At 42.1% G+C, this 24,409-nt stretch overlaps 2 protein-coding genes across 12 annotated transcripts in view; one reads left to right on the top strand and one right to left on the bottom strand.

The window, feature by feature from the left end:
* Positions 1 to 15,882, bottom strand: part of LOC121372108 (disks large homolog 2-like) — a 278,624-nt gene extending 262,742 nt beyond the window's left edge. For 9 of the 11 annotated variants that reach the window (XM_041498374.1, XM_041498393.1, XM_041498423.1 and 6 more), the window contains exon 1: positions 15,653 to 15,881. In XM_041498374.1, the coding sequence (XP_041354308.1) occupies positions 15,653 to 15,671 (19 nt within the window). In that variant the 5' untranslated portion in view covers positions 15,672 to 15,881. Of the gene's footprint in view, positions 1 to 15,652 lie in introns of all 11 variants that reach the window. The other 2 variants (XM_041498440.1, XM_041498431.1) reach the window with 1 other exon arrangement.
* A 237-nt stretch (positions 15,883 to 16,119) lies between these two features.
* Positions 16,120 to 23,408, top strand: LOC121366477 (transmembrane protein 126A-like). The gene is made up of 3 exons (XM_041490930.1): positions 16,120 to 16,243; positions 20,476 to 20,641; positions 22,820 to 23,408. Exons 2-3 carry the CDS (start codon positions 20,484 to 20,486, stop codon positions 23,277 to 23,279), a joined length of 618 nt encoding a protein of 205 aa, XP_041346864.1. The 5' UTR covers positions 16,120 to 16,243; positions 20,476 to 20,483; the 3' UTR covers positions 23,280 to 23,408.
* The last annotated feature ends 1,001 nt before the right edge of the window (positions 23,409 to 24,409 follow it).

The following is a 24,409-nucleotide window of genomic DNA, read 5'->3' as shown; positions in this document are numbered from 1 at the left end:
TTGGATAAGGTTATAATGGAGAGAAACTAAAGTCTGTGATGTTTAAACAGGGAAATGCAATCCAAAAAAAAAATAGAGCTTGTCTCATAACCATTAGTGTGTTTTTAAAATTACAAAAAATAAATTTTCAGGTGTACGAAAATTAATATTTTAGATAATAAAATTTAAGTATTTCTAATTTAAATTATTAAAACTGGCTTTAATAATAAATAATATCACAGTGGGTTTAAAGACTAGGGTCTGTCACTTTAATATCTTAAATGGATGCCCATAATCTTAAGCTAAGGGAAGAACTATTTTTTATACTATAGACAGTATAAAATGTTTTAGTCGCCAAATGAAAAAAAAAAGAAGGTCTCATGTGCAACCAAACTGGTGGCAATGTAGAGGGCTGACACGTTGATTAATTACATATGTAATTATCGGTTATTAATTGGGTGTCGAAATTTTTATCATAAATTTTTAAAACATAGTCTGTAGAAAAAACCCCACTATATTTTCCCAAAGGATTTTTCAAATGCACTTTCCCAGTAATGACAGCACATACTTCAGCCTTGAATATAAATCGACTGTAGGACATTTGTTGGAAAGTCTATCGATGAGGTTTGATCCTACAATCCATGCTCCTTAATTAAGGAATTACATAATCAAATGACTTAGATCCCACCCCCAGCAGAATACAGGTAGATAAAGTTAAAGTTCGTTTTGTTTAACGACACTGCTAGAGCACACTGATTAATTAATCATCATCTACTGGATATCAAACATTTGGTAATTCTGACTTGTAGTCAGTCAATAGACGAAACCCACTACATTTTTCCTAATGCAGCAAGGGATCTTTTATATGCACCATCCCACAGACAGGATAGCACATACCACAGCCTTTGCCCAGTTGCGTTGCAAGTACATGTAGAGTATAATTGGATCAAGAATTCTGTTATATTCAGTTACCTACCTGAACGACTTATATAACGGACTCCCAACACACAATTACACCTCAATCAAATCTTGTGAATGGCATAAACATGCTCAAGCTCTAAGAAACATTGATTTAAATAATCATCCAGTTACCCATACACTGATGTTCCTTTTCCTTCAAGCTGACAAGTGAACTTCCAACAACTGAGAAGAAAGGAGGTGTACATCAGGACTCGAACTTAAGAATTTGTTGTCCAACTTTTCAAATATATACAAATGTTAAATACTGACAGATACTGTGGATCCTGAAATTAATGCGATCATAATATTAATGCACTGGCATAGGAAGGTTCCAAAAAAAAAGTGGGGGGGGGGGGCCCACACTTTTATATTTACACTATTATAAAGCAAATATAAAGCAAAATATTTGAAAAGTGGGTAGCACATACCCCCCCCCCCCCACACTTCCTACACACCAGTGTAATGCAAAAAATGCGAGTTCATGTTATTCACATTAATATGACGCATTTATGACCGATGTGTGTTGTTAGGAAAATAATATTTCAAAGGGAGGCCACTCGCATTAATTTCATGTCACATTTTAGTCTGCCCACTGTCACTTGCATTAATTTAGGGTGCGTTAATTTCAGGATCTACAGTAATGTACACCAGGTGGATACATTTTGAGGTTGTTCAGGAGCTTTACCAACGGCAATATTGTTTATCCAGTGGCACAAATGTGCCATTGGTGATGCTCCCGACCAATGGCAATTTCTATTCCAATTGCCATTGGTGCCGTGGTTAAGTTTGTGCCCTGAGTACATTGTATTTGTTTAATAACACATTAGTACATTTTATTTTTAAACTAAAGATATCTGATGACTAACACAGAATTGTATTGACATTTGGTCAAAGGCAGGAAACTCAATTCTGTCATATTGGCTACTCTAACCAATAATTGGCAGGGTTCCACAGCTGATGGGATTGGAGAAATTAGCCAGATTTAATCATAAGTGGGATGTCTTTTAGGTTACTGAATTATGCACTGCACTATTGTTGAAATAATTTAGAAGAACAGACATAATTACAAAACCTATTTATACATCAAAATGGGAATGTTCAAAATTTTGTTTTGTTTAACACCACCACTAGAGCACATTAATCATCTGCTATTGGATGTCAAATATTTGGTAATTCTGACATATAGGAAACCCGCTACATTTTTCCATTACCGGTAGTAGCAAGGGATCTTTTATATGCACGATCGCACACAGGATAACACATACCACAACCTTTGATGTACTAATCGTGGTGCACTGGCTGGAACGATAAATAGCCCAATGGGCCCACCAACGTGGATCGATCCTTGACTGACAGCACATCAAGTGTATGCTCTACCATTGGGCTACATCCCGCCCCCTTGGGAATATCCAGTGCCACAGAATGCCCAGTGGTAAAGTGTTCACTTGATGCACGGTCGGCTTAGGATCAATCCCTGTCGGAGGACCCATTGGGCTATTTCTCGCTCCAGCCAGTGCTCCACAACTGGTGTAACAAAGGCTGTGGTATGTGCTATCCTTTCTGTGGCATGGTGCATATAAAAGATCTCTTGCTGCTAATCGGAAAGAGTAGCCCATGAAGTGGCAACAGCGGGTTTCCTCTCTCAATATCTGTGTGGTCCTTAACATATGTCTGATGCCATATAACCATAAATAAAATGTGTTGAGTGCGTCGTTAAATAAAACATTTCTTTCTTTCAGAACGCCAGCATAAATGCCTGCAAGGGTAACTATACATGCACTTCCCATAGAACAGTACACTGCTCAAGGCATTTATATATATGCCTATCACGTTTGCTAATCCACTTGTTCATTTGCTGAATACTGCAGTTAGACACAAGGACTGGGATGTGGAGGTGGACAGAGAAAGAAGTTGAACGACAGGAGGAATCACCAGATTTGGAAGAAACAAGATGGAAATCAAAGGAGAGAAAAGGGCAGTGAAAAACTTTATGTGGGATAGACGGACCGAAGGATGGAAGGAAGGAAATGTTTTATTTAACGACATACTCAACACATTTTATTTACAGTTATATGGTGCCAGACATATGGCTAAGGACCACACAGAGTGGGCTACTCTTTTCGATTAGCGGCAAGGGATCTTTTACATGCACCATCCCACAGACAGGGTAGTACATACCATGGCCTTTGATATACCAGTCATGGTGCACTGGCTGGAATGAGAAATAGCCCAATGGGCCCACCAACAGGGATTGATCCCAGACCGACCGCTTTACCACTGGGCTACATCCCGCCCCATCAAAGGTATGACCGATAGGGAACTAAAAAGAAATTTTTAGTTGTACTTAATACTGAAAAGGTGGGATCAAACCCCCTCAGAACAGTGTTCGAAATAAGCACTTGTCCGTTTGTCCTGACAAGTGAAAATCTGCTCGGACAAGCAAAATGTACCTCAGTGGTTGTCCAGTGGACAAGTAAAATTTTTTTAATGCAGTTTCATTTTAAGCAGTCAAAAATATTGTCCTTGCACTTTAATAAAACAAATCACTTATATGGACAAGTGAAAATATTGGAAGGCAAGTAGATTTCTACATGTACTTGTCCGGTGGACTAGTGACAATGTCTGCTTATTTCTATTGCAGCAGAATGGTACATATAAAAGCAGGGCTTCTTGAATTTTCTAAAAATCCACTAGCCATGGTTATAAATCTACTAGCCCTACTTCTGTATGTTTGAACCAAAAATACTAGAAAGTAAATCCCCTCCACCAATACGACCAAAGCACTTTATAACCACTATTAATAATTATTAACATGTAATATGTAATGTTTATTTACAAAAAGAAAAAGAAAAAAGGAAAGTTTTATTTAACGACACACTCAACACATTGTATTTACGGTTATATGGCGTCAGACATATGGTTACGGTCCACACAGATATTGAGAGAGGAAACCTGCTGTCGCCAGTTCATGGCCTACTCTTTTCGATTAGCAGCAAGGGATCTTTTATATGCATCATCCCATAGATAGGGTAGTACATATATGGCCTTTGATATACCAGTCGTGGTGCACTGGCTGGAACGAGAAATAGCCCAATGGACCCACCGACGGGGATTGATCCCAGACTGACCGCACATTGAGGAAGTGCTATACCACTGGGCTACAACTCGCCCCCTGTTTATTTACAAGTGCAAATACCATTAACGATTCCAAATAAATCAATAAACATTATTTAGTGTACTATTAAAAATTAGAAAATTTGTTTCTAATTTTCATTATTATTCATACTTACCTAGTACTAGCACAACAACAATGCTATACAACCTGAGTCATCTCCTCCACTGCAGAATTGTCTTACCTTGCCAGATGTATATCCATATCCGCGCATGGGCAGACCATCGTCCTCGATTCAAAGTCCGTAATGACCGAATCCAGGGAAGACCTCCTAGGGGCGGGTGGGAGGTAACCGTTGTTGTGCTAGTACTAGGTAAGTATTAATAATAATGAAAATTAGAAACAAATTTTCTAATAGTCTTATTCAACTTACTGTACTAGCACAACAACTATGCTATAACGGACATGATTTAACACCGTTAGAGCACGTGAATTCAACATTAATGGGAGGAGGTAAGATAACATGAGGACTTATCCATTCGACCAACGTGAATCGTCTCAAGTAATGACAAGGTGTAAGACAACCAAGACATACGAGGTATAAAAGTCTAAGTGACTATTAAATATCAATACCCGAATTGATAAACATCTTCCACCCCCCGCGTGAGGCAAAACCATCTCACAAGTGAAAGGAAACCACTAGACTGCCCCAGATAGCAACCACACCCTTTCCCAAAAAAGGTGGCTCAACTATCTCCCGACACGACCTGTACGAGCTGCCTACCGGAATAGAGGTCTCCCTCGTCTCGTGGCTCGTTGTACAGAAACAACCTGCTGACCAGCAATCACCTACTGGATACGTCTAGTACCATCGGGACCAACTGCCATGTCCCGAAAATAGAAGCGGTCGAACGTATGTCGACCCTTCCACACTCCTGCATTCATCACCTTAATAATATCCAAGGAATCGTGAAAATTCAGGGAAGCCGAGATCGCTCGAATCTCATGAGGCCGAACTGAGAAGTTCCGCAGAACATGCTCTCCTGCCGTCTCATACGCCAGCTTGATGGTTGCAGCAATCCATCGAGACAATGCATTCTTAGTAATATCTCCCGGCTGTTTAGTGTAAGAAATAAACAGCCTCTTCTTCCCACCACGAAGAAGTGTAGTACGATGCAGATAATACTTTAATGCTCTGACCGGACAAAGGAGATGGTCAGAATTATCAGAAGGCAACGTACGAGACAAACTTTGAATGGTTGCCGGAGGAAACTCCTCTCCTGACATCTGGTTCTTAGCCACAAAGATGGGATCAGTCCGCAACGTAACCGACCCATCAGAGTTATAATCGACCAAATCATGCAAGAAAGCATGAATCTCACTAATACGGCGACAAACCGCAAGAGAGACCAGGAAAAGTGTCTTCCAAGTCAAAAGTCGAAGAGTGGCAAACCGCAATGGCTCATAAGGCGGACCCTTGAGCGCATTAAGAACCAGAAAGACGTCCCATTTTGGCAAAATGGAAGGCCTCTCAACCGTGGATTGCAAAGATTTGAGTAAATCATGCAATACGAGATTCGTGGAAAAGTCTGTCCGACCACACTGCCTGAGAGTAGTGAAGATGGAAGAACGATGACTTTTGACTGTCTGAACTTTAAGCTTCCTTTCCTGGACCAAGGCCAGAAAGTATTCAGCTAAGTCATTGACAGTAGGTGATAAGGGATCAAAATCCCGTTCACCTGCCCAACGTACCCAAGCACTCCAGTGGCATTGGTAAACTTGCTCAATTGACCGGCGCTTCGAAGAGGAGACGAGTTCAGCAATTCGTTCCGAAAAGCCTCTGCCTCGCAGGGAAAACTCGACAACCTCCACGCGTGAAGCCGGAAGACCTCCGGCTTCGGGTGCCACACCGGCTGCTGCAGCCGCTGGCTGAGCAGATCTGGAAGGGGTGGCAAGCGCACCGGCTCCTGCACTAACAGTGACAGAAGCTGAGGAAACCATGGTTGGGCTGCCCAACCCGGCGCCACGAACGTCACTCGACACAGTTGCATTCCGATCTTGGCCAGAACCTTACTGAGTAAGACTGGGGGCGGGAAGGCATACAGATCCAACCCCGTCCAGTCCATGCTCAACGCATCGTACTCCAGAGCCAGAGTATCGGGAACTGGTGACACAAACACCGGTAACTGGTGATTCAGCCTGGTCGCGAACATATCCACTTGTGGACTTCCCCACAAACGCAGAATCCTGCCCGCAACCACCTTGTGCAACATCCACTCTGTTTGGACAGGTGAACGACGACTCAAGGCGTCCGCCAAGACGTTGACTGAAGAAGGGAATGTGTTTTGCCGTCAACACAATCCTGATACCACTGATCGCACAATTCCTGGATCTCCAAGGCTCTGCGACTTGGACTTGGTGCCACCCCAACGATTGAGGTATGCGATGACTGCTGTGTTGTCGCACCTCAACAAAAATCCAAATTTGTTCAATAATGCTCCGAAACTGGAGGCAAGCCCAGCGAACGGCTTCCATCTCCAGCAGATTGATATGGAGGCTCCTTTCGAAGGCACTCCACACACCTGACAGATGTTGATCCCCAAGATGCGCACCGTACCCCTCTAGGGAAGCATCGGTGAACAGGACCAACTCCGGAGCAAGAGGGTGTAAGGGAATGACCTGGGACAAGCACTTGTCGACCAGACACTCTTGGATCGTCTGCACGAACCAAGGCCCCACCGGAATCAACGTATCCCAACAGCGGCCGTCCGACACACGTGAGAGATGCCACTGGAGAGGTCTCTTGAATCGTCTGAACTTCACATTCAATGCAGCCAATGACTCGAGATGTCCCAACAACCCGTGCAGCGTGCGCACCGAAATGCGCTGCTCCCGAGCAAGACGCTGAGCCAGCGCTGTGAATTTGTGGAGGCGTGCATATCCGTCGGTCGTACGGATGCCTCCACAAGGTTGAAGACAACTCCGAGATACGTGAAAACCTGAGCTGGCACCAGCTCCGACTTCACCCAATTGGGAATAAATCCCAAGCGAAGTATCATGTCGATGACAAGACTCACGCCCGTCAGACATGCCTGCTGAGACGAAGCTGGAATCAACCAGTCATCTAGGTAGTTGTGCATGCGAATGCCCAACAAATGTACACGGCCTACCACAGCCTTGACTACACGAGTAAAGGCATGAGAACTCATGGCCAATCCGAACGGCAGCACTTTGCCGTCGAATAGGAACTTCCAAAAATCCCGATGAATCGGAACATGCAGGTAGGCGTCTTTCAGGTCGATTGACGCCACCCACTCCCCAACCTGAAGTAAAGCCCGGACAGACTGCACCATCTCCATTTTCATGGAAGGAACGACCACGAATACATTCAGCGGCTTGAGGTTGAGAATCGGTCTCCACTCGCCATTCTTCTTTTGGGCAAAGAACAAATGTGAGTAAAACCCCGGGGAGTCCAAATCCACCTGGTGGATGGCACCCGTGCCGAGAAACTCGGCAATCATCGTTTCCACCAGAACCCGCCTGTCGGACGACGGCATCGGAGGCATCTGGGGAGAAGAAGTGAGAGGGGGAGCCGAAGAAAAGGGAATCCGATATCCCTCCTTGACGACCGACAGAACCCATGGGTCCAGGTCTGGCAAGAGACGCCATTGTGGCAGAAAATGACGTAACCTGCCGCCCACGGGAACGTCTGCTAACGGCGGCTTACCACTCTTAGGTGCCATGCCCTTAGCGGTAGCCCGAAAACGTGCTGCCCTCAGACGAGCACGATTCTGTTTGACAGGGGGTGGTGCCGTCCCAGATTGCCAAGTAGGAGCAGAAACCTTAGGCTGGTTTCTTGGAGGAAGGCGGGCGAAACGCAGCAGCACCGGAACGGCGCTTCCGCGTGTTACCAGGCTGGGGCAGGGGAACGAACTTGTCAGACTCCTTATCCATGACAAGGCTGAAGTCCGACCCAAACAGCAAGGTCTCCCTCACTGACCGGCTGCGAAAATACGTCTTCACAACACCGGTAGCCCATAGCCCAGACAAGTAATGATCGCGTCGCAACAAGAGACTGTCTGCCCACAAACGCCCAGACATCTGGGCAATGTGATGCGACGCCTTCGCGGCAGCCGCCAAACAACCTCGAGCCATCGGGGGAAGACTCTCCACAGCCGTATCCAACCCAAAAAGGAAGGTACCTAGATGGTTGTTTACCTGAAAGAGAAGTTTCGATAACTTCTCCATCATCTCTAGGTCTCCGATGGCGACACATACGAAAGACGCCGGACGACAATCGGTCTTAACCTGAGCAGAAACAACCGCAACATGGTTCAGGAAAGATGCGCCCAACGTTTAGTACGAAGTGGGGGCCACCAGCTTCGTACCGGGTAAGAGTTTCCCGATGGCTAAAGCCGCCGGAAACTCTTCCACCACCACTCCCATGATACGATCGGTGCCAGCGATCAAAGCATCAATCTCCAGTAAGGATTCGTGTGCCTCCTGGGCAAGCAGAAAACCAAGCTCCAGCCGCAGAGCCTTCACCACCAGCGATCGATTTCCAAAAGAAACGCCCTGAATAGTGGGAACAGCCACCTCCGCTGGGAAAGCGCATACAAGTCGGACTTCATTACTTACGAATTGCAGAACCGTTGCATAATCGAAATCTTCTGCAGGCGGGACAGAGGCATCGACCCCCGCCGCTCGGCAATCCGGATCGTCTGAAACCTCTTCCGACTCCAAACCGGAACCGGAAGGCAAATCTTCCTTGGAAGAGACCTCCCTCAAAACCGGCGGCACCGAAGACCGCGGCTGACCCTGAAGGGAAGGGACGGGAACAAACCTCCGTCCATGCGTCACCCCCGCATCGCCAAAACGATCATGGGTGGAAACAGGCACCGACCGCGCTGGAAAACCAGACAGCGGCGAAACAGCCGACACGGCTGGAGTCGAAGGCTGAGACACAAGTCCCACCTGCGGTGTAGCGCGGAGCCACAAGAGAAAGTTTTCAAACAAACTTTCTTGAAAACCTCCGGGCCGACCCTGAGAATCTACAGGAACCAAAGGCTCCTGCCACCTCTGCAAAGGGTACCGCCGTGAACCTCTACCTCGGTCCGACGAGGTAGGCAAAGCAGCGCCTAAAAAAGCCGCCATCTGCTGCACACCCGGCGTAGCCGATGGCGGAACCTCCGGAGCCGGCCCCTCCGGGTAAACATACACATAGGGAGGACTCAACGCCCCTGACAGCATCACCACGGCTTCACCCTGCAACGGGCGGAATGTTGGTTTCGTAAAAAAACAGAACCGACCGAGGATGACACGGCGCTAGCCAACGCCGGCCCCGTCAACAGAACACCCCCGTCCGAAACAGACGGCGCCCTCGAGCCACCCGACTCGCCAAACTGGAGCCGCTCCAGTCGGCTTCTATCCACAGGATGGGGGAAAAGGGGAACCGCGGTGGCAGAAGCCACCACAGCCTCCTTGCGCACAACCCGTGTTGACGCCACCTCCGCTGTCGGAGATACAGGTGCATCCGTCGGAGCAGCCTCCCCGACAGGTAACCGATTCTCTGCTTCAGCCGAAACAGAGAACTTTAGTGAACCAGTGGCGCCGGCTGGCGTCACTGAACCACTAGCAACGCCATCCGAATGGCCGTGTGAAGAGGAGGCGTTCTTATGCCTACCACCCTTCCTCGCACGAACAGTGCCCCCGGACTTCACGGAAGCCAGTGGCACCTCCGATTGGAGGACAACCCCCGAGGTTGCCTCCTTGCTCTTCTCTCCCTTTCCTTTATGTACATCCCTCTTCCTGTCCGCCTCCCGGACCTGGCAACGAAATTTCGTCCAAATGGACGAAGGTCATGTCGCGCAACCTTGCACTGTTGGTCAAATGAACAGGCCCTACAGGACCGACACAACAAGTGCGAGTCGAACCAGGGAAGCTGCTTGCCACAGCCAGCTTCGGCACACGCGGTCAACCTCGCGGTTGAGCCCGATGAGGCCGTGTCAGACATTACGAAAAATACGTAACCCCAATTATCCCAAAAACAATGTATGTCTTGGTAAGGGCTAAGGAAAATAAATAAACAAAAAACACTTTAATGAAACGTTTCACGTGAGACAATTAACGAAAAACAGAACAAAAACAATGGAGGACTGCGTTGAGAACGATGGTCTGAACATGCGCCACAATGGATATACTGCAGCATTGAGACAATTCTGCGTAGTTGCCTATGCAGAGTTATAAGACTATACAAACTCTACGGCAAAACTGGGGGTTGACAGACAAACACAAACATTATTTAAAAAAAAAATATATATATATATATATATAATAAATAATATATATATATATATATATTCACATAATTTAGTTATCTCAAATGCCAAGTGCTAACCTATTTTTTGCAGGTAAATAAAATATAAGGAACCACACTTTTTGTATGGACTGCCCAAGAGGATCGATACATTGTTCAGATCAGTTTCATTGCAAAATGTAAACATTATCAGCAATGGAAACTAATTCAGTGTACTTGATTGGTTTCTGTATGCCTTACTTAGAATAGAAAATCATCGAGTACCAGACTCAGTGTAAACAGTATGGCTACAGTATTTCTTACAAATTGTTCTTGTCTGTTCAGCTTAGAAGTTAGATGTGAATAAAATTAAATTGGTAAGTACCTTCATTTTTAGATGGTATATACTGATGGTGATTAGATTTTGATATGAGAATGGTGAAAAACAATTGCAACATTTCTGCTGGGGATTGGGGATATTTTTTTGTTTTCGTTTCTTTTTTTTTTACTCTGTCGGGCATGATGGAACAAACTTTTTACTAGCCCTACGATGAAAAACTGTATTCTAGAAGTCCTAATAAAAGGTCCCTTGCTACTAATATAGCGGGTTTCTTCTCTAAGACTGAATGTTATAATTACTAAATGTTTCATAGCCAATACATGATGTAGCTCATAATTAATAAATTAAGGTGCTGTAATGGTCTCATTAAACAAAACTGTTAAATACTAAAACTAAAATAATAAAAGGTGAATTTATGCCTCCCACCCACAATTTATTGCCATATTCTGGTTTACAAGAGATCTCATATTAAAAACTGACATATTAATAAATATGGCAATTAATAAATATAACACTATGTGTTGAGGGTTTAGGTTTCAGTCATTGTCTGTTACTGTTTGTGTGTAACCTATTTCTTTTCATCAGTTTATATATATCTATATCATCCTAACCTAACCTAACCTAACCTAACCTAACCTAACTATTATATATATATATACTCTTCAAAAGAAGAAACGCAAAACCACATTGTCGTAAAATTTGGAGAATTGATTTAATTATTGAATGGTGAGTCCAATAATTACCAAATGTTGCAGGATTGTTCACAATTCACTCTAGTCCATTGTGAGTAAGTGATAGGACACACCACCAAGGTCAAGGTCATCTGGAGTCAATACCGGGTGTGGCCTCCGCGTGTGTTGACAACTGCCTGGCACCGCCTGCCCATTGAAGCAACCAGAGTACGGATGACGTCCCGGGGGATGGTGGCCCACTAGGCCTGCAAGGCTGCTGCCAGCTCGGGCAGGGTCTGGGGCTGTGGTTGTCGCTGTCAGAGGCATCGGTCCAACTCGTCCCATAGATGCTCAATTGGGTTCAAATCCGGTGATATCGATGGCCAAGGAAGGACATTAATGTTGTTGTTCTGTAGGAAAGCCGTTGTGAGACGTGCTGTGTGAGGCCTGGCGTTGTCATGTTGGAACACTGCGTTGGCGTTGGCCATAACTGGAACGATGTGTGGCCGGAGGATCTGGTCAATGTAGCCCTGTGCATTCAGGTTGCCCTGCACGTGGACCAGGTCAGTTCTGCCAGTGTGTGAGATGGCTGCCCACACCATGACACTACCCCCGCCGAATCTGTCCACTTCCTGCACGCAGTTTGCCGCATAACGTTCACCACGACGCCTATACACGCGACATCTTCCATCATGACGTCGGAGCAGAAATCGGGACTCGTCACTGAACCACACCTGTCTCCATCACAGTTGAGGCCATTGTCGATGAATCTGGCACCACTGCAGTCGGAGTCGACGGTGTTGTGGTGTTAAGATGACACCTCGAACTGGACGTCTGGCACGAATTCCTACCTCACGTAGGCGGTTCCGTACGGTCTGGTCGGATATCCTGCGCAAACCTGGTATTGCTGCGGCTATGGAGGTGGCAGTAGTCAATCGTTCCCGAAGGTGGCGTACCCGGATGTAGCGGTCCTGCCCGGGGGTAGTGACCCGTGGTCGACCGGATCTAGGGAGGTCACGTGTTGATCCATGTTGCTGGTAACGGTCCCACAGTCTGGAGATGGTGCTTGGGGACACATGGAATGCCCTGGCAACGGCCGTTCTGGATTCGCCTGCGTCTAGTCGGCCGATGGCATTGTTTCTCTGCGGTTCACTGAGACGTGGCATGTCCTGGATTGTCAACTGTCGGCCAGATACAGAGGACAGGCAAGCGAACACCCTGCACTTTTATACTGTCGGTGTTCATGTTGCAAGTGCAGACAATGCACGTGCAGTGGTGACATGGTTTGCACGTGGCTGCGTTTTTGCGAATATTCACATTTTGGAACTTTATTGTACAGTAGCTGCGTTTTATCGAATGTAACCGTGGGAATGTGTTTGGGACATGCAATGACCTTATATTCACAAAGCATGAACCGGTAGGAAACATAAAATCGGAGTTATAACCCATTTGTACCCTTTTGCATTTCTTTTTTTGAAGAGTATATATATGAAAATAAAATAAAATAATAGCACAAGATGCCACCCACCCACAACATTTTGTGCTATTCAGGTTTTGATACACACTACAAAGGCTGTTAATGTTATATCCAACTCCAAACATTTAAGGTTCAGACGTGCAGCCTTTGACATCGCCAGTGACAGACTCCAAGGCAGAACGGGGCGGGGTGTAGGATTTAATTAATTGTGGCCTTTCTGCTGTAGAGTTCAACGTATGACACTTTAGCAACATGCATCTCTTCAGTTCAGGAGAAGGACGTAGCCCAGTAGTACAGCGTTTGCTCGATGCGCGGTCGGTGTGGGATCGATCCCCGTCGGTGGACCCATTGGGATATTTCTTATTTTTCTAGATTCCTGTTTGCACAAACTATGAATCCTTGTCTGTTAATGATAACATTATACTCATCATACAGCCCCTCACAGGCATATGGGTTCCAATTTTTCAGGAGGGTGGGTAGGCCGAGTTTTGCCTGAATTTAGAGGTTTTTAAATAGGTTACAAATGAACCACTACACATTTTACATGGAATACAATTAACGAGTAGGCCTATTAAAGTACACAAAAAAATGTATTGTTTCAAGGTGTAACTAGTTCTGTTCACTTATATGCTGGTCTTAGAAAAAAATATGTCTCACCCTTTGCTTCTGCCAAGTCTGTCAATGATCGTATCCATATTTTGAGCGATGGTTATATTGGAGTACGCTCGCTCTATGTTACGAAGGACGGGACATAGCCCAGTGGTAGAGCGCTCGCTCAATGCATGGTCGGTGTGGGATCGATCCCCGTCGGTGGGTCCATTGGGTTATTTCTTGTTCCAACCAGTACACCACGACTGGTATATCAAAGGCTGTGGTATGTACTACCCTGTCTGTGGGATGATGCATATAAAAGATCTCTATATGCTAATCGGAAAGAGTAGCCCATGAAGTGGCGACAGCGGGTTTCCTCTCTCAATATCTGTGTGGTCCTTAACCATATGTCTGATGCCATATAACCGTAAATAAAATGTGTTGAGTGCATCGTTAAATAAAACATTTCTTTCTTTCTTTCTCTTTAGTTCAAAATCTGTGAGCTCTTTGAATATCATTCTCTGTAATTTCAATGTTTCCAAAGTTGAAACTACAAGTAAGCTCATCAACAATGAGTGGCTCACAATGTGTCACATCACCTATTCAGCATTTCGACAAGAGTTCCAAATTTCCCCAAGTATAATATACATCAGGACTAGGATAAGAATTAGGTTCAGGCTAAGGGCAGGGCTCGAAATCACGCTCTGCAAAATGTGAAAAGCTGTCCATTTTTAAACCTAACAGGTGAAATAAAAATTAATCTGCTAAAATTTAAAAAAAACAACTTGCAGGTCATTTTGCAAGCTCTAGACAGATCTATACAAGTTTGTATGTATATTTTAATCTCATCTTCTATCTGGCTGCTCAAGGCTAAGCTCGTCATTCTGTTAGTGTTATATTTTAATTTTATAATGCTCTAAAATACATCTCAGAGGTCCTAATTTCCAGAACACTGTCCCAAACCCTCCACTCAGCCAATTAAGGTCTCACTACAAAGATGTCATCTGCCACTGAAATCTATGTTAAACTGCCCAATTTCAAATGAAGATTGCCAATAGAACGTGTTCTTGTTGGCACTAACAATATACACCATTGCAAACATACATTATATGTAAGCATTTATTTTCACTCCAAAATTGAGAACATTTCCGTCTCAGCTTTTTGCTAAATGACTGCATCTGGCTGTAGTACGGGTCCGAATAAGTGGTTCATTACAACCAATTCACTCTGGCTGTCTCTTCCACTATACACCCATGTCCCCAAAAAGTCAATGTACAATATTACAAAATAACATTGGCAAAATAAGAGCCAGAAGGCTTATCAATAAACATACAAATTGTTTTAATTCTTCCCCAATTCTTCCCCAATTCCAAGAAGTGAAGAATATATGTGAACCACAATTAGGAACTATAGTGGACTGTGATGAATGAACTCTAACCCTAAAGTGTAATGTAACCCAATACTGTGTTATTTCCAGCAGGCCATATTTTTTTCTTAGTACTATATAGTAGACCATATTTCATATGGCCTGCCATTAAAGGTATACTGTCATGGATTTAAGGACCACATTTCTAAAAAAATTGATAATAAATAAAAAAATTACATTAATTGTTGGAAACCAAATCTAGCTATCGCATCACCTTAACTGAACCATGATGGAGTGAAATCCATGTCATCCCTCTCGGCAATTTTAGTTTTTGAATTATGGACCATTGCCATAATTCAATTATCTTTACAAAATGTCATTAATAAATGGAGTATGGTGGTTATGAAGATGGTTGAATAAAGTACATTTAGAGACAAATCAAATTATTTTTGTTCAGGTAATATTTTGTTAGACCATTAAATAGGTCAGTGGTCTGTGACAATATGCCTTTAAAAAACAACAGGCCATTTTATTTTTATATTTCAAGCTCTGGTTAGAATCAGGATTATGATGATGATTATACTTGTGGAAAATTATCACTTTCCTCAATTTCTGTCATGTCATTTCTAAGAGTTCTATTTATATTTGGCCTTGTACAGGGAGGGGAAGAGAGAGGAGGGGGTGGATCTAAAATCTGTCATATTGCCAATGAACTTCAGCAAACAAGCTATTTTTATCGATCTACAGTATTGCACACATCTAGAAGTTCACATGATAATGATGTGCACACAAACATGTCTAGATTATAAAAATAAAACCCATGTTACTGACGCCAATGACGTGTGATCAGGAAATACCCACCTTGTTTTCGCACCGGCATTTTTGTTTTTAGGCCGAACACCTCGTCGATTTAAACAGATCACCGCTGGGTGTACAAAGTCTGATAACAGTTATCAAGTGCAAAACGCAAACACAATTAGGGTGCAAATAACTACAGGCGATCTACGCAGATCACAAACTGTGCACTTGCAATTTCATGTAAAAATTCCAAATCCGTAGGAAACTAGGAAATGCTACAGAAATATGGCGGAAGATAGCGTCCTGTCACGTGATCTTTAACAGGGGCCTTATATTTTGTAGGAAAATATTATCGACTTACAACATCAAAACGTTGTACTGTATTATTATTTCTAAATAAAAACCCAGTGACTTTAGTAGTAATTATTTTTCTACGGACTGATGGTTTTGATTATTAAATTTTTAATCACGTTTTAGACACAAATTTGAGTATTTTATTTTTACACACTAAGCTGCTCAGTACAGTTCATGAGCATGCGTCCTTGAATAAGTTGGTTGCACATTTTTGGTGGCCGATACACGTTTTGATTTGTTTTCCCGGCTCATTTGTTTTACCAGTAATATTATGTTTATGTAAAAGAGCTTGTTAGTAAGGTAAATATTGATATATAAGTGTAAGAAAAAAATATAGTGTAGTTAATATGAAGTGTTTATAGTTCCGATACTGGGCACTGGGCACTCGGCACTGGCTTAAGAAGTGCCCCCCCCCCCCCCCCCCCCATTTTGATCCAGTATTAGCAGCGATGGTTTATATATATATGTATATATATATAGAGAGATATATATATGTGTGTGTGTGTGTGTGTGTGTGTGCCACCCCAGATTTTGGCACCTTCCAACGAATGCTGGTCAACTCAGCCCCTACCAACTCGCCTCAGTGTTTGGACAACTTGCGGTCTTGCCCCAAACTTTAATTGTAACAAAATTAAAAATGGACATCTACAACTGTACGCTATTACGATCACTTATTAAATGGTTTTATATTGGGGAGATCCTAATATTGGATAAATAATAGTCAATTACAATTAACTGTCAGACTATTTTAAAGGGACATACCCTAGTTTCAACCCGTGAAAATTAACACTAAGTTTAGTTAATCTACAAACCTGTAACACATTTGGATAAAGTTACAATTGAGTGAAATATGAGTCTGTGACTTTGAAATGGTGAAGGTCTACAGGCTGGTAGGTACTGGGTTTGGATCCCAGTCGATGCATGGGATTTTTAATCCAGATACCGACTCCAAACCCTGAGTGAGTGCTCCGCAAGGCTCAATGGGTACTCTCGAGTGCCTAATAAACATAGGGGCTGAATAAGCATAGGGTCTGGAAATTTGTCTAAAATCAATTAAAAGTAGGGTGCGGAATTAGCATAGGGTGTTGGATTCCAGGGGCCTGGCATGCATAAATCTCAGCTGAAGATTCACAAACAACTGTGGTCATCGGCCATGCCAGCTGTTAGCGGAACGCGCCAGAACTGGAACGCGGTTAGGGGATGTAACTCTGCATAATTTTTCTTGCAGATTTCTAATAGACTCTATTTGCAAGTGAAAATAAAAAGGTTGAGTGGAATTTGTAATTAAAATGAGTGAAATTTGTAATGTAAAAAATATATATATATATATATATAAAAAGAGGAAAGAATGTAGATAAAGTTTGGGCCAGTTCCCCTAATCCTAAAGGAACTGTACCTTATATCTACTCTAGTATACATAGCTTAAAAAGTCATATTTATCTTTAAGAATTCGGTACTCGAGTCTTCAATGTTTGGTGAAAAGATGAAGTGTTGAAATGTAATTGATTAATTTATATAATAAAGTGCTTGCATGAACTGTTGCATCGATTTACAGGCGAGCACTCAATCGAACGCATCCTTGGAATTTACCCAACCGAATAAAACCGAACCGAGCCGAGTGATAAAAACAAAATGGCGGCCAACAACGTTCGTAAACATGTGTTTACATTTTGTCGTAGAGTAACATACTTTGTTGTGCCTTAATGGTTCAAATGATCAATTAAGCAGAAAAACAATGAGTGTATATTAATAAATAAATAAATAAATGTATTATTTGACCACAAAAGTTGGCATTTTATTTGACAACTCGGAAAATTGTAAATTCCGCAATTCCATCCGCGATTGCGGAAAATCGGTACCATTTGATAAATTAAGAATTGTAATAAGCGTAGTGTAGGGGGTTACATTTTTTTAAAATGTAATTAAACGTAGGGTGCTGAATAAGCGTAGACACCAACATTTTTTCACAAATTTAATAAACGTAAGTGTACGTTTATTTGGCACTCGAGAGTAGGTGTAAACCACTTGCACCGACCAGTGATCCATAACTGGTTCAACAAAGGCCATTGTTTGTGCTATCCTGCCTGTGGGAAGCACAAATAAAAGATCCCTTGCTGCTAATCTGAAGAGTAGCCCATGTAGTGGCGACAGCGGGTTTCCTCTCAAAATCTGTGTGGTCCTTAACCATATGTCTGACGCCATATAACCGTAAATAAAATGTGTTGAGTGTGTTGTTAAATAAAACATTTATTTTTTTCTTTGAAATGGTGAAATACCCTCTAAAAATAGATTAAAACTCGACTCCATAACTGTTACTTCTCAGATGCATGTGCGTTTTTAAAAATATGAGAAATGCATTTTGTGATATTAAAAACACCAGGATGAACAAAAACACTTCGAATGTACGGAAATTAATAATCTAAAAAATAAAGTCTAAGTAAAGTATGATTTAAGTTATCAAAAACGGTTATAATAGTCAAAAATATGCGTTAGTGTTTAAAAACTAGGGTATGTGCCTATAACAACATTTGTCAGCTTGTCCCTTTTTTCCTTAAAGGAATGATCAGGCAAGGTTTTTGGACTCCGACTGGTGTGCATATTCAACACTATTTAATGCACATTATTGCTTAAAATATTGGTATATTAATTGATATGAACTGAATGAACAGTGTGGGGCAAGTTAGTGGACAAGTTGGTTTTGGGGCGAGTTGACTGCTCCCCCTTCCAACGCCACTGCTGGGGATGGCCATAATTTAGCTATTTATTGGGAGCTAGTCCAAACGTACCCAAATCTAAACGTACCCAAACAGAAACGTACCCAAACAAAACATATCCAATTTTGGTTAAACGGTACCAAGAATGTGTATGTGTGTGTGTGTATATATATATATATATATATATATATATATATGTATGTACTGATTTTGTACTGTCCTGTATGGAATGGTGCATATAAAAGATTCCTTGCTGCTAATCGAAAAGCTTAACCCATGGAGTAGTGGCAGCGGGTTTTCTATGTCATTATCTCGGTCTGTTGGCCTTAACGATATGACAGTGTTCTCGCTGGGTGAAAATTAAAGGAGGGCGGCTGGTCGGCATCACACCCTTCAAAAAACAACAATAAACGTAGAGCAAAAAAAAAAAAAAAAAAAGGGGGGGGGGGGGGAGTAGTTTGGTTATCATATTGTTGTGTGTTGGTAGACTTTGAGAAAAGACATACTCCTTATTTTGCCTACCAAAAAGTGCAAAGGGGTTTATAAAAAAACTCGTCTTTTAATTGAACCGAAGATGATATCGGTCTGACATTCACGGGCAGTTCCGGTTTTGCTGGACCGATCAAAGTTTTAATATTATTATTTTTTAACAAAGATTCCAAGATATACGAAAAACAATAAAGATGTTTGTAAAGTGATCTCCTAATGTCAGATACATTTTTGTTATTTCCATCTTCATCGAATGAATCGATCGCTGTGATAAAATATCGCCAGCTGATAAAAAGTAGTTTCGTTTTTGTAAAGGCGGTGTATATATTATTTGGCACTCAAGATAAATGATTTTAATGATAAACACTACCACTTCCGTTGTTTTTATAAGCGTTCATATCCCCTCAAAATCAAAAGTTTACAATATTTTATAAAGATCTGCTTAATAAACAGAATAACAGAAAGTAAAAATCATCAGTTTCAACCAATTATATCTGTAACAGAGGACAATATCAAACGATAGTTGGTGGAAACAAAAGACAGAATGACCGTTCTGATCACGTGATAAATTTGGCGCCAAATAAGGGTTTTTTTTCAATCGGAGATTGCCGAATCCATTAAAAATAAAATGTTTTCATTGCTTACATAAAATATAACTTTTATTGTGTCTATCAAACATACAAATGGATACAGATATTGGACAAAATAGAGGCTGTTAAAAATACTGTTAAATTACGTTACGGTAACTGTCGTAAATGTTTCGTCAATTGCTTTTTCGTACACAACGCGGCTTGTTTTCTTTGATGTTCAGTGTGCAGACTGATCGTTGTTTTTTTGTGTGGGAAAAAAGTGCATTTGGAAATAGCGGAGATAGGTGCTGGAAAATAAAGAGGGGCGCTCAAAAATAAAGGAGGGCGGGGAACGTGAAAGGAGGGCAGCAAAATGGAATAGCGGGGCGGGGCGCCCCGCTTAAATGGAGCAGCGAGAACACTGTATGACCAATGCTGTATAATTGTAGTTAAAATGTATTTAGTGCCTTGTTAAATATATTTTTTTTTTTTAAATTACAATTTAACCCCTGTACTAAACAAAATGATCTTGTATGTAACATGTATACATGTAGTTATGCAGTTGGTGTATTCACCAGGCATGTGTGCATGAATTTATGTGGGTGTGTGTGTGTCTAGATTGGTAAGCAACGTTTATGGGGTGGGGTGTGAAGGGGGGAGGATATATTGAAAACGAAAATTTGCTTGAGCCGGGGGGGGGGGGGGGGGTGTGTGTTTTACGTATATCACAGTCATTAACATCATTTATTTGACCTTCCAGACCCAATCATGGAGGTAGACAACCCAGTGGCAGTGCGAGGCGGAAAGCAGATGGTGCGGGTGAAAAACCTCCATGACCTGCCAGAGGGCGCTGTCAGACTCACTGAGGAAGAGGTGCTGTCGTTGCAGATGAAAAAAATAATAAAGTGGAACCCTCCATCCGAAATGTACGGTATACTTTACACATGTACATGTATTTGTGTCAAATTGGGGTGGTGGGACATAGCCTAGTGGTAGAGCGCTCGTCTGATAGGCTGTTCAAGAAGAAGGAAATTTTTTATTTAACGACACACTCAACACATTTTATTTTACAGTTATATGGCGTCGGACGTATGGTTAAAGACCACACAGATATTGAGGGAGAAAACCTGCTTTCGTCACTTCATGGGCTACTCTTTTCGATTAAGCAGCGAAGGATCTTTTATATGCAACATCCCATAGACAGGGTAGCACATACCACAGCATTTGATGAACTGAATGAATGAATGAATGAATGTTTAACGACACCCCAGCACGAAAAATACATCGGCTATTGGGTGTCAAACTATGGTAATGCAAATAAATAAAGTGATGATCAACAGCAATATAAAAATTCAAGGTTTAAACAAAAACAGTGTAAAGAACTGTGCAAAAATACAAATATCACAGAATTTTACGGATACTGAATTTTACTCAAAACTTCAATTTGGTGCTGTATTGGCCATTCTCAAAGAGAATGTTACACCCCTGCACCACGGTGAGGTTACAGCACACGCAGGGGCATTTGATGAACTAGTCATGGTGCACTGGCTGGAGCAAGAAATAACCCAATGGGCCCACCGATGGGGATCGATCCCAAACCGACCATGCATCAAGCGAGCGCTTTACCACTGGGCTACGTCTCACCCCTGATATGCTGTTCAGGGCTAGCTCTGGGTGATCAGAAAATTTCGCTAAATTATTTCGAAAATGCAAACTCTGCAGCTATTTCCAACAAAATAACAATTGTTACACAAATGTTCTTCACCAAATTAAAATAAAATTCGCCAGTTCCTAAAATTCGCAATTGGCGAATTTGGCAAGTGGCAGAGCTAGCCCTGGCTGTTGGTTTAGGATGGAACCCCGTCGATATGTGCTATCCTGTCTGTGGGCGGTGCATTTAAAAGATCCCTTGCTACTAATGGAAAAATGTAGCGGGTTTCCTTTCTAAGACTATATGTCAAAATTACCAAATGTTTGACATCCAATAGCCAATGATTAATATATCAATGTGTTCTAGTGATGTCATTAAACAAAACAAACTAACTTTTTATAAAAATTTCTATTGACATCTCACATTTAATTGTATAATTTAATTATTAAAAGTTCAGCCTGAGGTTCTTGCATAATAGGATCGAACCACCTCAGTGGAACCATTCTCTGATTCGGTTTGTTCTCATCCCAACCAGTGTACAAGACTGGTATATTTAAAGGCCATGGTATGTGCTGTTCAGTCTGCAGAAAAGTGCATTTAAAAGATCTGTTGCTGCTGATGGAAAAATATAGCAGGTTTCCTCTAATATTGCAAAAAAAAAATTACCACACATTTGACATATCCAAACAGCCGATCATTAATAAATCAATGTGCTTTAGTTGTGTCATTAAACAAATTTTAACTTTGTGGTAGAGTGCTCGCGTGAGGTGTGATGAGTTGCAGGATCAATCCTAAATAGATTCGGGGGGGGGGGGGGGGGGGGGTCCCATCCCAATGCTCTGCAACTGGTATATCAAAGGTAGTGGTATGTCCTGCCTGCCTGCCTGCCTGCCTGCCCTCATTAGTCGGGGTACTTCCATTGCCATAGCATTTATGGAATTTAGCATGTGCGTACGATATATATATATATATATATATATATATATATATATATATATATATATATATATATATATATTAGTCCTGAGCACAAATAAATCCTTGCCTTGTGACTATGTGGCATCGGGTAAGTATAAAGGTGTTCAGTGGTACCAAACAAAAGAGGATAATAGGTCAGAACGATGGGAAACAGTTAAAACAGCCTTGTGTGTTATATTACAGATTATATCAACCAAATGTCAAAATAGCCATATTTAAGACAAAATAGCCATTGTTTTTAATGTACTGAGGTGTCATTAAACAAATGGGGCCGAATTTACAAAGCCTGTTTATGTCTTATACGCATGTAATTACATACACTGTACATTTACAATGCTTTTAAAACACCTGTGTTTAAGATAAATAGGCTTCGTAAATTCGGCCCATATTCTTTTCCTTTCTGTACAAAAGGTATTGTTTTAATGTGGTTGGCTGGTTCTATTGTAACATATTGCTGTTTTTTTTTATTTTCAAGATGGCCGCTCAGATATGGCACAGCCGTTATCGGAATAGCCTCAGCTGCCGCTGGGATCATCATCAACGCGCACTACCGCCACAAGTTTGCTCTGCAGAACTTTGGACGCTTCAACACGTATCTGTCTTCTGTCGCGTTCCCCGTTCTGTTCAGCTGCCTTGTTCACGAACTGTTTGTGAAGAGGGAGATCATTGTAGGGAGGCTTGAGTGTCCGCTGTGCTCCCAGATGAGATCAGGGTCGCTGCAGGCGTTTCTCGGCGGTCTATATCCCATGGCGGTCGCACCCGTCTCTTGTATCATCTTCGCCAGAAAGTACTACACCTACTCCATTCCGAAGATCTCCGAGGGACAGGAAATAGTGAAGATGTTGAGGAAAACTTCAGCCGATTCGTATGGGTGTTTTTATGTTAATAGCAGGACAGTTCTGCTGTGGGTTCGTACCTGGCGCACCTGGAACTGAAGACCTTCTACAACCATCTGTGTAAGGAGTACGTGGACATGAGTGATATGGACAAGGAGGGATATTAGTTTGCTGTAATTATGTAGAGTCAGGGCTCGAACTTAAAGAATTTGTCACCAATAGCATTTATTATTTTCGTGGGTGAAAAGGCCCACTGACAGCAATTTTGAGCCTGCCTACGGCAATTTTTTAAACCGTGACTTTTACAGCAAATAAATATGACTGAAAGGTTATTTTGTTACATATTACAAATGTACAATGTGTGTTTTTTTATTGTCATGGGTGAAAAGGTCCATCGACAGCAATTTTGAGCCTGCCTATGGCAATTTTTTAAACAGTGACTTTTACAGCAAATAAATATAACTGAAAGGTTATTTTGTTGCATATTTAAAATGTACAAATGTTAAATACTGGCAGATAGTGTACACCAAATATATTCAATTTGCTATCGTTGAGGAGTTTTACAGATGGCAGTAATTTTTATCCAGCAGTACAAAAATTTCGTCGGTGATGCTCCCTGAGCCATAGCAAATTATACCTCAACAATGGCAATTGACTTCGCTAAGTTCGAGCCCTGTAAAGTGCTAACTAATTAATTTAAAAGTGAAATTTTATGGAAACAGTTTTAGTTCAGGGCCCATGTGTATACAACTTTAGAGTCTAGGCTTAAATCTCTCTGACATCACAGGCATGAACATTTACCATGACGTTAGTCAGAGTCCCATGTTTTTCGAAGCCAATCTTAGCAGTAGGTTTTTGTGTTTTTTTGAAATCTTAGTTTAACAGGACAATTTCAGTTTTCAGAATTAACAAATACCAATGTGAGTTTGTTGGCATTCTTAAGAATGTTTCAAGCTAGTTGACGTCACTAATGGCATATACTGCTATAGTGACTTAACAAACTATGGCATACGGTGGTTTTAAGGCGTTTTTTGTAGCGCTAAGAGAGCTTCGACATTTTATGGTTTAGAGATCCATTTCCGTAAAAAGTTTTATAATCACCAGGGCACGCATTTGCTTTTTAAAAAAACGTTCTAAGAGTAACAGCCATGGAGTCGATAGTCTAATAGACGTTTTCACATTACAAACACAGTAATGTATCACTCGTTGTTATGACGTTAATGTTACAG

The sequence above is a fragment of the Gigantopelta aegis genome, chromosome 1 (assembly GCF_016097555.1).
Source record: "Gigantopelta aegis isolate Gae_Host chromosome 1, Gae_host_genome, whole genome shotgun sequence".
Lineage (NCBI taxonomy): Eukaryota > Metazoa > Mollusca > Gastropoda > Neomphalida > Peltospiridae > Gigantopelta > Gigantopelta aegis.
Note: the sequence above shows the minus strand (reverse complement) of the source record. Positions and strands in the feature narration are given on the sequence as shown.